At 43.0% G+C, this 14,862-nt stretch overlaps 1 protein-coding gene across 1 annotated transcript in view; it reads right to left on the reverse strand.

The window, feature by feature from the left end:
• Itpr2 (inositol 1,4,5-trisphosphate receptor type 2) overlaps positions 1 to 14,862 on the reverse strand; it is a 394,656-nt gene that overhangs the window by 232,815 nt on the left and 146,979 nt on the right. The window contains exons 24-26 of the mRNA XM_029478274.1: positions 13,515 to 13,572; positions 10,492 to 10,657; positions 8,256 to 8,429 (exon numbers count right to left, since the gene is read on the reverse strand). Coding sequence (XP_029334134.1) covers positions 8,256 to 8,429; positions 10,492 to 10,657; positions 13,515 to 13,572 — 398 coding nt within the window. The remainder of the gene's footprint in view (positions 1 to 8,255; positions 8,430 to 10,491; positions 10,658 to 13,514; positions 13,573 to 14,862) is intronic.

Below are 14,862 nucleotides of genomic sequence, written 5' to 3' on the forward strand. Positions count from 1 at the left end.
AACTTTGCAATATTTTGTCAAATATTTCTGTATTGTGGGAGACTCTTGTTCCTTCTATTATGTTACATTAAAACCCTTGCTTCTGTCCACTGGTTCCTTGCCTCTCCCCAAAAGGTAGAACAATAAATGATTCTAGATGTTGCTTGTAAAAAAAAAAAAAAAAGAAAGAAAGAAAGAAAAAATGTTTAAAGCAAAAAAAAAAAAAAAAAAAAGAAAGCTTGACAAAAGAAAATATTGCCCTTAGTCCAAAACAAGGTAGATGCGTAAATATCAGACTTAAAGTTACTGAATGGTTAAGCAATTTTATTATGAAAAGCTGGAAGTCAAGATCAACAGCATATATATAATCCCAGAAATGGGAAGGCAGAGACAGCACACATACATGTGCGCACACACACACATATACACACAAATACATGTACACATATACACACATACACACATGCACACAGAGAAGCACATACATGTACGCATAACTACACAGTACACATAAGTACACATACATACAAAGATATTTTAAATTACAAGGAAACACTTAAAACTACACAGTTGCATAGAAAGAAGCAGGTAAAAATGGAGAAGCAAACTCATGTGATAACTGTAATAATAAAATGAATGGAGCAGGACCTTCTCTCTGGAGCACGGACATGTTCAGGTGACCTGCTTCTCAGGCTAAATAAAGAGAAGGGTGTGCAGAAAGGACAATCCTGCCTTAACCCACTCAGCCACACCTTCCTTGCTTAATCTCTCTTTCTAAATTTAGACACCGTATTTGGAGGTGATGGATTAGACTCTGCTGATGCTGCTGACACTGCGTGCTTAGCCCCTAGTCCACTGACCTTCGAAATGATGGACTTTCCATGGCCCCTGAAGACACATCTGCACACAGGGAGAACAGCGTAGAGACACAGGCGTGAACCCGGCCCCCTCCTCTGTGATCGTTAGAGATCAGCTCCAGCAGTGGGGTCATCTGGAGTCCTCTTCTGAACTTTGATGCTCCCAAGGACATAAAGCTAAAGCACTTCGTATTTTTGCCTATGGTGACTCCTCCGGATTCTTTTTCGTTTAAATTATGTTGGAATCTTTTGCTTATCTAATGGAGGATGGAGAGCCATTTCCAACTAGGAACGTTCACTTTGACCTGTGTCAAACTTCACTTTGAAGAGAAGTTGCTCTAGTTTTTATCAGATTGAAAAAAGGGATGAACATCTTTCAAAAATTAGTATATTCAACCTAAATCACAAAGAAAAACACTAACGTGCCATATAAGGTTTTATTTTAAATGAAATATTTCCCCTCGAGCCCTTAAAGAGTCTGTGTTGTCAACATGCAAATGAAAAATATAAACTTTGAGCATAAAAGTAAGAGAGTGGATATTTTTCATCAGTATCAATTATAAAATAAAAAAAAATCAAAGAAAATGTTTTTAACTTTCACAATATTGAAGGCATTTGTTAATTACATAAATGAAGCCCAGGATTCACGGTACGTGTCCCATAATTTCTACACAGCTGAAAGCTGGATTGCTCAGAGCAATACCAAAGGCCATGTTTAGAGCCTCCTTGAAACTCCCAGAAACCAGAGACACAAAGGAGGATTATGTCCATGGCCTGCTCTAGTGTGTGCTGCTGCTGGACACTTCGACTGAAACTGGGATGGATTCCATCCATATGTCACCACTGCCCTTGGCTGCTGGTTCACTCACAATGAAGCTCACTCACCTGTGTGTAAGTCAGCACCAGCGTTTCTCACATTCCTTTCTTCATCTCCTGAAATTACCTCATTATAAATGGACCCTTCTGGTTTCTCTCACCCCCACCACCCTCATGCATTCACAAATTCACAGCTGATCATGTACAAAGGGCTCTTGGACGCCTCCCACAGTGGCCCTGCTTCTTCTGAAACATTCTGGATTCTGCCAAATGGAACACTCACTCCTTCCTTGAAACTCTTCAGGGTCTCCCAGCTTCCAGCCATGTCTAGTACAAAGTCTTACTCCTGTTGCTATTAGTGTTGACTACATTAGTAACTATCCTTCAGTCCTTCAAGAGCAAGTCTGTGCTGTTTGTACGTTGTTGCAGAGCAGAAGCCATATCTGGAATATCAGACTGGAGGCCAGGCATCAAATTTTAGCAATGGAAATGAGGAAGTCCTATGAATACTAAGTAGTGAGCATGCAGATTCCATACTACACGAGGCAGAGAGTTGGAAAGGACGCTACTCCAGAGAAACGACCACTAGTTAAGGACAAGAGGCTCAGCTGTAGCCCACACGGGTCATCTCCAACATCAGTGCAGACACCAGGGGACGAATACAGGGGCTGGAAACACAGAGTCGCTGACTGTCTTTGACAACTGCCAGGTGGAATGCGACGAGCCCCTTCTAGACAACATCCAAAGGTGACTGATAAAATATTTAAGATGCTCCTTTTCAACAGGAACTCAGAAAACATGAAAGTTCATAAAAATTTCAGGACAGAAATTCACTGGTGTTCACTGGTGCCCCTTAGGAACTTAGGCTATGCTGGCAACCTACAGTCTGAGTTCTAATATTAGGGGTAGGCACCTACAGAGAGAGAGGAGATAGGGAGAGGGAGGGAGGGAGGAAAGGAAGGAGGGGGGAGAGATGGAGAGTTGGGGAGGAGGAGGAGAGAGAGAGAGAGGGAGAGGGGTCAAGTCTAGTAGCCAAGAAAGATCAAAGCTGGCCAGAAACCACAAATCTACAAACATCAAAGGGAAGCATCACACAGTGAGTTAGGGAAGACACAGCCCACTGGACAAACAAAGGTACATACATAGCTTGGCTTTCACTCTGGCCATGGCCTAAGGGTCTCAAACCCCTGTACACAAAGAGAAGCTCACCCCTGGGTTCTAGGACTAGGATTTCCATTCATAAAGAGGCCCCCAAAATCCCAAACCAAAAATCTGTATTTAGTGTGACTACAAAATAGAATGTCCCAAAGTGCAACAGAATGTCCTCCAGACTAAATTCAGGCCTCAGAAGAATTCCACACAGAATGTACCTTTGTAATAACAACATGCAGATAGAGGTCTCTGAAGGCTCAGGCCAACAGCGCCCCCTGGCAACAGGCTGGAGCAGCTACAATTCCCCCCAAGCAGGAAAGCACCCTCTTCAACCCGCAGAAGGATATCAATGCATGCCGACTCAGAATCGGTCATCTAACAGCTATGACATCTTGTAACCACAGAGATGTCCTTAGCTGAGTATGTGCTCAGAGAGGTACTCACAAGAGCATCTCTTCTGGTACCACAGACACCGGGCACACATGTGGTACACACCCATACACGTAGGCAAAAAGCACATAAACATTTAAATATATATATATATATTAAAAAGATAAAAAAAATTAAAAATTAGAAAAGCAACTCCCAACTACCTCACTCTGGAAGCAAATGTGCAGAATCTCAGGTAGACATTAACCTGAACATTTAAAAGCAATAAAGCCTGGTGAAAACTGCCCAGGCAAATGTGGGGGAAAAAAATCAGTTTTCAGTTATGAAAAAGTACCATGGCTGGAGTTTAAATTTCAGCTGGGTGTTATAAACTCCAAATAAGATGTGGGTGAGACAAACAGGTTTGAGTTTAAATAAATTATAAAGTGTTAACTTTGAGGTCACAGGCTTGAGAAAAGAGAAAACGAAATCTAACATACATACGTACACTGACATCGCACCAACAGATATTAGTAAGGCATAATATATACTTAGTTGAAGTTTCAAAATTAAGACACAACTGCCCGCAGCGAACCTCTTCATAGCCACCGCGGGAGCCAGAGGATAAAGAATAACGTCCACCGCTCCCCACCCACCCGAGGTTGTTGTCTGGACTCATCGCTATTACCCTCTGACTTTATTGACTGAGACAGGGTCAGTCCAAACCACCGCTCATCAGGATGACTGGTTCGGCTAGCCAGCTTGCTCTGGGCACTCCCCATCTCTGCCTTCTGATGCTGGAATTACAGGCCACCCCCCAATAGGTTCCAAACTCCTGGCATCCAAACTCCTGTGTGGCAAGGATGTTAACGGCCGAGCCATCTCTCAGCCCATCCTCATTATCGGGTACACCTGAGCAAACAGAACCTCATTGCCTTCCCAAACAGAACTTAGCTTTATCAAAAAAAGTAATTAACCAATTAATTAATTAATTGACCTTCTGAAACACCTAAAGGAATCAAAATAACAACGGTAACGGTTGTCATGCATGCCAACAGTAATGGGGACGGGAGGTGTGGCAACTCTTACACACTGTTGGAAGAAAAGACTTGATCTGCAGAAAATGACTGGTGTGAGTCAGGACACAGCACACGGGATGCTAGGCTCCTAAGCACATCCCTGAAGCACCTCTTGAATGGGCTCAAGAAGAAGAAGCTGCCCAAGCTGCCACAGTAACGCTGCTTTTAATAGCAAAGTTCTTAAAACATCAGTCCGTGGCCAGCTCACTAAAACGTCATGTCTGACAATGCACCAATGTGGATTAGAGCTCTGGTGAATTAATTATTGCCATATTCAACAAGGATGGGAGACAGCAGACCCAGAAGAGCCTGGGGGAGGTATTTCCCCTGTATTTCTTGTGTTTTATTAATACATACTACACATAGGAGAGAACTATTAAGCAAGGAAGTTAACAAACTTGTGGGAGTTTATTCGGGGTACAGAAAGACCACAAGGCTTTCAGACCTGTAGGGTTCTATTTCTTAAGATACACACTGTTCAAATTTGATCCTTACTGCTATGATAAAATTTTCTGACCATATGCAGCGTAAGTGGTAACGGGTTTATGCAGGCCACAATCCAGGCCACAGGGCATCATGGAGGGAAGAATGCTGCCTGCTGGCTCCTTTCACAGGCACATCCTGAGCTGGCTTCCTTTTATAGCCCAGGACCACCTGCCCAGGAATCCTGTCACCCACACTGGGCTATGTCCCCTACATCAATGAACAATCAAGACAGTTTCCCATAGATAGACATGTCCATAGGCCAGCCCAATGGGGCAGTCCCTCAGTCAGGGTTCCTTCTTGCCAGATGACTCTAACTTGTGTCAAGTAGGAAACAAATACAAAGATAGTGGGCTATCTTAGTCCACTGGCTTAGTGGTAAAATGTGTCCAGGCTTCAGACAGGCACTAGGAAGAACTCCTAGGATAGCTTCCCTCATCTCTAAGCAGGAGACTCAGAAACACCTGTTCATTCTAGGTGGTGCTGTGCACAGATAATGACACTGGAATGCTGTTGCTAGGATACAAGCAGGAGATGGAGCAGCTCAGAAGTAAGCCCACTGGTCCACGATGACAAAACCGAAGCAAGGAATTACAGTCTGAGGGGCTGGAGGGTTGGCTCAACAGTTAAGAGCATTTGCTGCTCTTAGGATCTGAGTTCAGTTCCCAGCGCCCACGTTGGGTAGCTCACAACTGCCTGTAACCCCAGCTGTGGGGGCTCCAACACCCTCTTCTGGACTCTACAAGCACCCATACACATAAATTAAACCAAATCTTAAAAGAAATAATAAAATAAAGTTGGAGTCTCGTTGCTTGATTTCCTAGTATCTAATCTTAGCTTCTTGCTTGCCTCGTCAGTTGTTGAATGCACACTGAAGCCATGCTAACTGACTGTCTCACTTTACTTTCTGTTCCTGTGATAAATGTCATGACTAAAAGTAACTTGGGGAGGAAAGGGTTCCTTTAATCTTATATGTCACAGTCCATCATGAAAGGAGGCCAGGGCAGAAACTAAAGACAGGAGCTTAGAGACAGGAAGTGAAGCCAGGGCCATGGAGGAACGCTGTTGACTGATCCTCTTTCATGCCTTAGCTTGCTTTTTCAGAGAACCCAGGACCAACTACCTGCCCAGAGGCAGCACTACACACACTGAGCTAGCTACCCCGACATTAGTCTCTGATCAAGGGATGTCTCTACAGACTTTTCTACAAACCAATCTGATGAAGGTATCTTTTCAGTTGAGGCTCCCTATTCCCAAACGACCCTAGCTTGTGTCAAAGTGACAAGAAACCCGCATGCTAACACACTCCATCAGAGGTTTGCTCACTGACCCCTTACAATGCACTGTGTGCCCATTTTCCGGGTGATAAACACAAATCTTGGAAAGTCGAAGCAAGCTACTCCAAGTAGCACACATGCTAAGCAGTAGATCTTGGAGTGTCTGATTCCAACCCCCTACGCCACCCTACCCCCACTACTGATTGCCTCTGCATCATCTTCTCTGTGTTGGTTGTTAACTCAGGCCTAGCTTCCCTTTCACATCCCCTTAGCTTTGTCTGCAGCTGCCAGCTCCCCTGCAGTGAAGATTCTAAATCCAATTAGCCTGAGCCAGCCCAGTGCAATGAGCTCAAGGCAGCTAAGGTGCCAGGAGGAAGCTAGCAGGCAGCTCCCTGGAACTTCAGGGAGCCAAAAAGGAAATTCCAGCAGACAGGAATGTCTCTTAAGAGCGTCATATTCACTGTCGCATCCCAGGCCTTCAAAAAGTGGGTCAGCAGAGGCGGACACAGCCACAGACACATTGAGAAAACAGCCTCCTCACTCATGAATGGAGTCTCCCTACAGAGCTATGATCATTTGACCCTGAAGCCAACAATCCAGGGCAACCTCTCCCAATTCTAGATTTTCCAAATATTTAACTCTTTTGTATTAAACCACATCCTAAGCGACCTACCTACAATGATTTCCATTCCTTGAACCAATACATCTGAAACTCGGTGAATAGATGCCAGCTTCACCCATTTCAGATTGGAAAACTGATTTTTTTTTTACACCGAGAGCTGTACGGTTTTGCCTTGAGAATGTCTGCAATTAATCCTCACGCCCCTCTTCTTTCTGACGGGCATACAAAGCACCTGAGATGCTTCCTGCAGAATAGCAAGCACTCACCACCCTGCAGCAGAAGAGCCCTCCCTTTCCCATCATGTCTCAGTGAGTGAAGGCTAGGGATTTACAGCCTTCCTGGTACATCTCATCTGAGTTATTGTGAGACATCTTGTCTTTCTGTAGCACAGTGAACTATGCTGAGGGCCATTGGACGCACGCATTGAGCTCAGATCAGCAGGCCTGGCATGAGGTTCCTTTACCTGCTGAGCTGTCTCACCAGCCCAGCCAAAGACCTCTCCTCACATAAGCCAAGATTGCATGAGAAGCAACAGTATATTTCCTAGGACACACATAAAATGTGATTTCTTTTTTTCAGAAGGAAAGGGTAGTACAATTTGTAAAAGCATAGTGACTTATTTTTGTGTCAGAAAGTGCAATCTTAAGGAGCCTGGATCTTATCATCCAACTGTTGGCCGAGTCCCAGAGTTCGCAGCCTGGGGGAGCCCTTGGATTTCCAAGCTTTCATTTATTGGTTAAAAGGTAGCCCTTTAGCCATCCCCAAAGTCTGTTGTGACATTTAAAAGGAGAATCCACGTATAAAAACATCTGACTTTCATGGCATGGACATGCAGAGCACTGAATAAATGCCAACATTTTGTTTTTCTTTAGAAATGAGTTAGAGAAGAATCTATGCCCCCACCCCATGGCCCTAGCTCATTATAAAACAAAGCTTTATGGATCAGAAAGTCTACATTCCTCTGACACTTGTAAACATTACAGGAAATTTCCTAGGAGATAAAGTGAAGAGTTACAAGTCGCCCGACATCCTGAGACCTGTCATAGAACTCTACCACCTCAGCTTTACCTTGCAACTCCTCGGCAAGGTAAAGCTGAGGTGGTAGAGTTCAATAATTAATTGAACTCTCTAATTGAATTGAGTTCAATAATTAATATTTAGTTAGCACCTTCTGTGTCCCCCTTCTACAACCTGAAACGTTCTGAGTACTTCCAAGGCCGCCCCAGGTAAGCCTCCACACACCCTTTACATTCCCGGATTCAAACCCCTAAGTGGGACACTAGGCAGGCATTTCAGAAACAGCCATTATAACATTGGTGGCAGTTAGCTTTCATGCAAATATTATCAGCAAAACTGTTTTGTAAGAAAAAAGTAGGGGCTAGATCCCTGGTCTAACAGTCAGGAGCTCTGGCTGCTCTTCACAGGACCCAGGTTTCATTGCTAATCCATAGGTCAGCTGACGACTCTCTGTATCCCCAGTTCCAGGGCATACACTGCCCCCTTCTGTCCTCAATGGGCACTGCATGCATGGAGTGCACAGACATGTATGTAGGCAAAGCACTCATTACACATTAAATAAAAATAAAGAATTTTCCTCCTAAAAGTGATCTCGGAAACAAACCTCATTTGCCTCTTCGCCTCCTTTGGCCTGGCCCTCACCCACGTCTCCATTCTCATAGCTGCCGCTCTTTTCTACCCACAGCTCAGATTTCTCCACCGTCAGCCGAAGTTGGTCCAGGTCTGCCTTGATTTGCTTGTAGTTATCAACATCTTGGTTCGACACTAGTAACTGCACCTAAACACGGGAGAACTTTGTTGCTTAATATTCTCACGCAGTTTCTGTATTCCTAGATCCTGTACACCAAAGATCTCATGTTTAAACACTGATTAGGCAAAGCTCAACATTTACAGAACATTCGTGGGTATTTACATGTGTGTTGGCTGAAAGCTTAGCTGCAAGTATCTGTGAACTCCAAGCAATACATTCACACGTAAAAGGGAATTCTTACATGTCAAAATGCTGAAAAGTAATTTAACATAAAAGTCTAGGGGGTGGAGAGGTGGCTCAGGGGTTAAAGCTCTTGTGAGGACCTGAGTTCAGTTCCAAGCAACCACATGGCAGCTCACAACCTCCTGTAACTCCAGCTCCAAGGGATCTGAACCCTCTTCTGGACTCTGGGTACTACACACATATGTGAACATACATACATGGGTACTGCACATGCATGTAAACATACATACATGGGTACTACACACATATATGAACATACCTACATGGGTACTGCACATGCATGTGTACATACATACATGGGTACTACACACATATATGAACATACCTACATGGGTACTGCACATACATGTGCACATACATACATGGGTACTACACACATATGTGAACATACCTACATGGGTACTGCACATACATGTGCACATACATACATGGGTACTACACACATATGTGAACATACCTACATGGGTACTGCACACATATCTTCACATACATGTATGAATGGACATACCCATGCATAAAACAAAATATAAACAATTCTTTTAAAAGATAATCTAACTCTAAATTCATGGTTCATGTTAGTTTTTCTGAGGTGTTCTATGCATGTATCTGTTTGAAAGTCAAAAAAACAAAACAAAACAAAAATAAAAAAAACACCCACCGGGCATGGTGGCGCACGCCTTTAATCCCAGTACTTGGGAGACAGAGGCAGGCGGATTTCTGAGTTCGAGGCCAACCTGGTCTACAAAGTGAGTTCCAGGACAGCCAAAGCTATACACAGAAACCCTGTCTCGAAAAAAAACAAAACAGAACAAAACAAAACAAAACAAAACACCATGGAAGAAAAACATAATGGCTACAATATACATTTGCTAGTACAAACAGGAAGTCTCTAAACTTGAGAGAACAATGCAATTTATACATACTACATGGCACATATGTAAAGTATGTGTATCTAAATGGCCCCACTTAGCTCCTTAACGTCTGCACTCCACTAAACACAAGACATTGGTGAGATACCCACACTCATAACTAATCATTGTGAAATTAACGTGCAATCCAAACATTACATGAGAAAAGCCCAGATCCCCATCGTGGCTCCTTTCCTTGGAGGCTCTGCATTTTTTTAAATCACAAAGTATTTAATTTGAAGCTATGGCTTGTCAAAGAGATCATTAAGTTCTGTAGCCAAAATAACAGCAGCGGAAACAAACTTTCTAATATGTTCCTGTTCTCCAGCACACCCTAAATTTTAGTCTCTGTCATTTTTATAAAGATGCTGACTGAAGATCACCTGTGGGAGATTCAATCTAAAGCAGGTCCTGTTAGGCACATACAAGGCCATACCTATCTTTCAAAACAAACAGTAATAAAAAAGGTGTCATAGTGCATGCCTGCAATTCCAGCACACGGGCTGCAGAGACAGAGGGATCACCAAGAGTTCAGAGTCAATCTGAAAATAGTGAATTCTGAGCCAGTTCTTGCTACAGAGTGAGACCCTGTCTCAACAACAGCAAAAAGTTCAAGGTTCAAGCCTCATCAGCAACTAGCATCAGGCTGGGGTCAGGGGGAGGGTATTGGGTGGTCACCTAACACTCTTAGAACTTGGGCCAGTCAACTTTATGAGTCCGTTTTCTTGGGTTTATCTCTGAGGACTCAACTCAGAGTCTGCGAATTCTGGGCAAACAGGTACCCAGCTCAGCCCCAGCCCCAGCCCCAGCCCCAGCCCCAGCCCCAGCCCCAGCCCCAGCCCCAGCCCCAGCCCCAGCCCCAGCCCCAGCCCCAGCCCCAGCCCCAGCCCCAGCCCCAGCCCATGTGCTGGGTGAGCAGCACCCTGGCCCAGCCTCACCTGTCTAAAGGCCTGAAGCACTTCTGCTCTCTGGCTGAAATGCTTGAAGAGCAGCTGCAGGGCTCCGGACAGCAGCGGAGCATAGTCGTGCATGATCAGGTGGATGAGGACGCGTAAGAACGTCCTGCCTCCTTCATCATCAAGCTGAACTGGAGTTTTTTCTTTTCTATAAAACCAAAAGTAATTCTAAAACAACAAATTACATGATATCTATATTAAAGTCATTTCGATTATATCACGTTTTTAAGCGTTTATCCCTTGTGTTCCCAAAACAGGAAATTAAAAGGGAGACATTGTTGCTTCTTTATCTCATATCATTGATGGAGGGACAGGGACAAAGGTGGTTCCTGGAGAATCTCAAGAGTCGATCAGCAACACAGGGAGGTGCAGGCATCCAGTAATCCCAAGATCATTCTTCATTAATTGTTAGTTAGCATACACATAAAGGAGTGGGGTTCATTATCACATTTTCATAAGTAGATCATTGTTCGTTCAAATTTTCCCACTACCTTCTTTGTCTTCCTTGCCCTTCCACTCACCCCCCTTTATCCCTCAGAGTCCCCCTTTTGAAATCAACCAATGGCTGGTTTCCCCCAGAGCCCAAGAAATCACCACGTGGCAGTTGAGAAGGGACAGTCACAGTGCACAGCCATCACCCCTGGGGCTCTGTGTGCTTGGCACAGTGGGACTGGGAACAAGATTCACTGGATGAAAGGTCTATCTGAAGGCATGCGTTGCTGCTGGTGCTGCACTGTGTTCTGAAGCACATACTCAGATGGCTCTGTTATAGGTGGCAGTTGTGCAATTGTGCCAGTCTGTATAGCCTAGCATATGTGTTATGCAATACATGTGGGTTCCATAGGTGGGAGGAAGAGAGAGATGACAGAGAGACAGATTACAGGTTCATAGAGATAGGATACAGACAACAGATAGATGTACATATGGATGACTGATAACTAGAACTGGTAGGCAGACAGGTGATAGATCAATAGATAGTTGCACTCACAGACAGATAATTAATACACATGATACATAAATACACATAGATAATAGGCAGACAGATGATTTTTAAATAATAGGTATAGAGAGATATATAAATAGAGGCTAGATACATAGATGATAGAGAGACAGATTGACAGTATAATCTACTGATTCTTGGATCAGGGCTAACAAAGCAGCACAAAGATAACTGAAACAAAGAAGAAGTAATACGGTCAGGAGACAAAGTATGTAAGCCGTGGTTGTGCGCTCTCTCTCTCTCTCTCTCTCTCACACACTCACACACACACACATACACATACACACATAGTCACATACACACGCATATATACACACAGAGACACACAGAGTCACATACATACTCTTACACACACACATACCAACATACATACACAGATACACATATAGAGACAAACACAGTCATGCATTTACACACATACTCTTTTACACACACACACACACACATACATACACACAGATACACATATAGACTCACAGTCACATACACAAATGCATACTCTTACACACAGATACACACAGAGAGACAAAGATACAGACACACACACCCTCAAATAATGGTTTAAAGTATACTCAACACATAAACCAGTAACTATCACTTGCAAGTGCTACATTCTGTGTGTGACTGCACGTGCCACACACTGACACAGCCAGCTGTGTGGTGGTTCCCACACACTTCTCCAGACTCCTGACTAACACACTGTGATCTGACAGCAGAGTGGCTACGAGGTCCCTGCCTCCGGGAATCTCTCAGTTCTTGCCATTTTACAGATCACAACTCTATCAGACTATCGCCTGGGGTGTCAGTGACCAGTGTCATTACACAGCTCATGTCTGCATTTGAAAATAAAATCACAGGGGCTGGAGAGATGACTCAGTGGTTAAGAGCACTGACTGCTTTTCCAGAGGTCCTGAGTTCAAATCCCAGCAACCACATGGTGGCTCACAACCATCTGTAATGAGTTCTGATGCCCTCTTCTGGTGTGTCTAAAGACAGTGACAGGACAGTGTACTCACATACATAAAATAAATAAATAAAAAATTTTAAAAAAAAAGAAAAGTCTGAAAGGCTATATTTTTAAAAAAGAAAAGAAAATCACAGATTGCCTTTATCTTTTTGCCCCAGAATAATAAAATATTTCAATAGGAAATCATAACAAAGGCCAGTATCACAACAGAAAATAAGCTTACACCAAATGTTCACTAAACAATAAGTCTTTGGGGGCTCCAGTCCTCCCTCCATCCCTTCCCCAGCCTCCCTTTCCTCTCTCTCTCTCACCCTCCTCCCCTAGACAGAGTCACACTATGTAGCCTAGGCTAGCACGGAACTGTGGATCTTGGGGTTCTGTTAACCTTAATTCTTGTTCCTCTTTCTAGAAAGGTACAGGGTAAACACTTTGTCTCCTTGGGCTGAGGTCTGTAATAAAAATGAACTTCAGTAATTCTGAGATTTCCTTTCTCATTGTGGTTGTGCTTAATCCATTTCTGAAAAAGAAACTTCACAACAATACACACCAGGGTCATGGTAGCAAAGGAGAGCACCTATCACACACGGATTCTCGAGGCGCCTTCCTTTCTTCCATCATGGATGCTTACGGATGGAAGAAATGCCTGGCTTCTCATGCATAAAGCTAAGGACAACATCAAAAGAAGCTACTTTCTTGCCTCAATTATCTAAGAGTTGGTGAAGTGGTGTATTACAAGACACCGCAATGTTTATATAACAGAGCTAAGGACATTTGTATTCTCATCATCTAAGGAAATAAAAGCTAAGAATTCTGAGAGAGTTAACTATGCGGACCCGATTTCTCCCAGTTTTTAAAGATGGCTTAAATGAGAGTCATTTTCTTTCCTCTAGAATAAATTTAAAGCTTCATTTATGGGAGAAATTATGTTATCAGCAACCAGGGCATCCAAATATGTATAAAAAGATGAATGATAACAAATTATGGATAAAATTCTAAGTGAGATAGACTCATATATAAGATAAACACTCGTTACAGTACCTTCCAGCGAACATTGTTTCTGCCTGAGCTGCAATCTCGTCGATGTCAGGGACAAGAGCTGTGAAGAAACACAGTGAACATTTTTATTTTGTCTTAATTCACATTAAGACATTGGATGCTAATAGTTCACAAAATTACACTATGGCTCCACTCAATCAGTGTAATGCTTTGTCAATTTGACACAACCTAGAATCACCTAGGACCACATTTTCAATGAGGAACTGTCTAAAGTGGGTTAGCCAGTGGGCATGTGTGGGGGACGGACTTGATTACTAAATGTTCCTTGATGTAGGAGGATCCAGCCCACCATGGGTGGTGCCATTCCCTAGGCATAAGATCCTGAATTGTTGAAGAGTACTGAAGCCAAGCTGAGCACAAGGATGTACATTTGTGTTCACTTATTTCTCTCTTGTCTTGGTTGTGGCTGTGGTGTGACCAGCTCTCTCAAGGGTATGCTCTGAGACTGCCCTGCCACATGGATTATAGCCTAGAAAAACAAAAAAACTCCTTTCTCTCCTAAATTGCTCTTTGCTAGAGTATTTTATCACAGCAACAGAAAAAAAAAAAAAAAGAACTGGAACAAACTTGAGCATCTTAATTGAAGTCTATACATATGTACATATATATTTAGATGTTGTAAATTGAATCCAGAGCTGCAAATGACCTTTCTCCCTATTTCATATAAGCTATGCTTTAAATTAACATATTGCTGCCATCAAATGTATTAAAAGACCAATAAGAATATTTACAAAGGTGTTCTTATTTATAAGTAAATGTATGTGTGTGTGTGATATGTCAAATATATGTGTATAGGCCTACATAAAAACACATGTCACACTAGTGACGGTATAGACAAACAATTTTGTTCTCCTTTATTTTTATTTCATATGTGTGGATGTTTTGCCTGTGTGTATGTCTGTGCACCACCTATGTGCAGTGTCCAGAAAAGGGTGTTGGATGCCCAGGGACTCAAGTTCCATACAGTTGTGAGCCACCATGTGGGTTCTGGGAACCTAACCAGGGTTATAAAAGAGCAGCCAGTGTTCTTAACAGCTAAGTTGTCTCTCCAAGCCCCAGGGGAAAGCATTTTTTTTTTAAAGAATCAAAATCATGTAAAGAGCAGAGTCACTGCACTTCCCAGCAATGTAATCTTTCTGCCACATTTGAAATTCTGTCTCTTTTTCTTGTAGAGCAGGGTCATTTCCTATGTGAGGCAAGTATCTGTGGAGCATGAAAAGAAAAGAGAAGCCAAAAAGAAGGAAAAGTCCTATTATCTATATACATACACTCATACACATAAAGATTCTCTCTCTCTCTCTCTCTCTCTCTCTCTCTCTCTCTCTCTCTC

This window comes from Mus caroli, chromosome 6 (genome assembly GCF_900094665.2).
Source record: "Mus caroli chromosome 6, CAROLI_EIJ_v1.1, whole genome shotgun sequence".
Classification (NCBI taxonomy): Eukaryota; Metazoa; Chordata; class Mammalia; order Rodentia; family Muridae; genus Mus; species Mus caroli.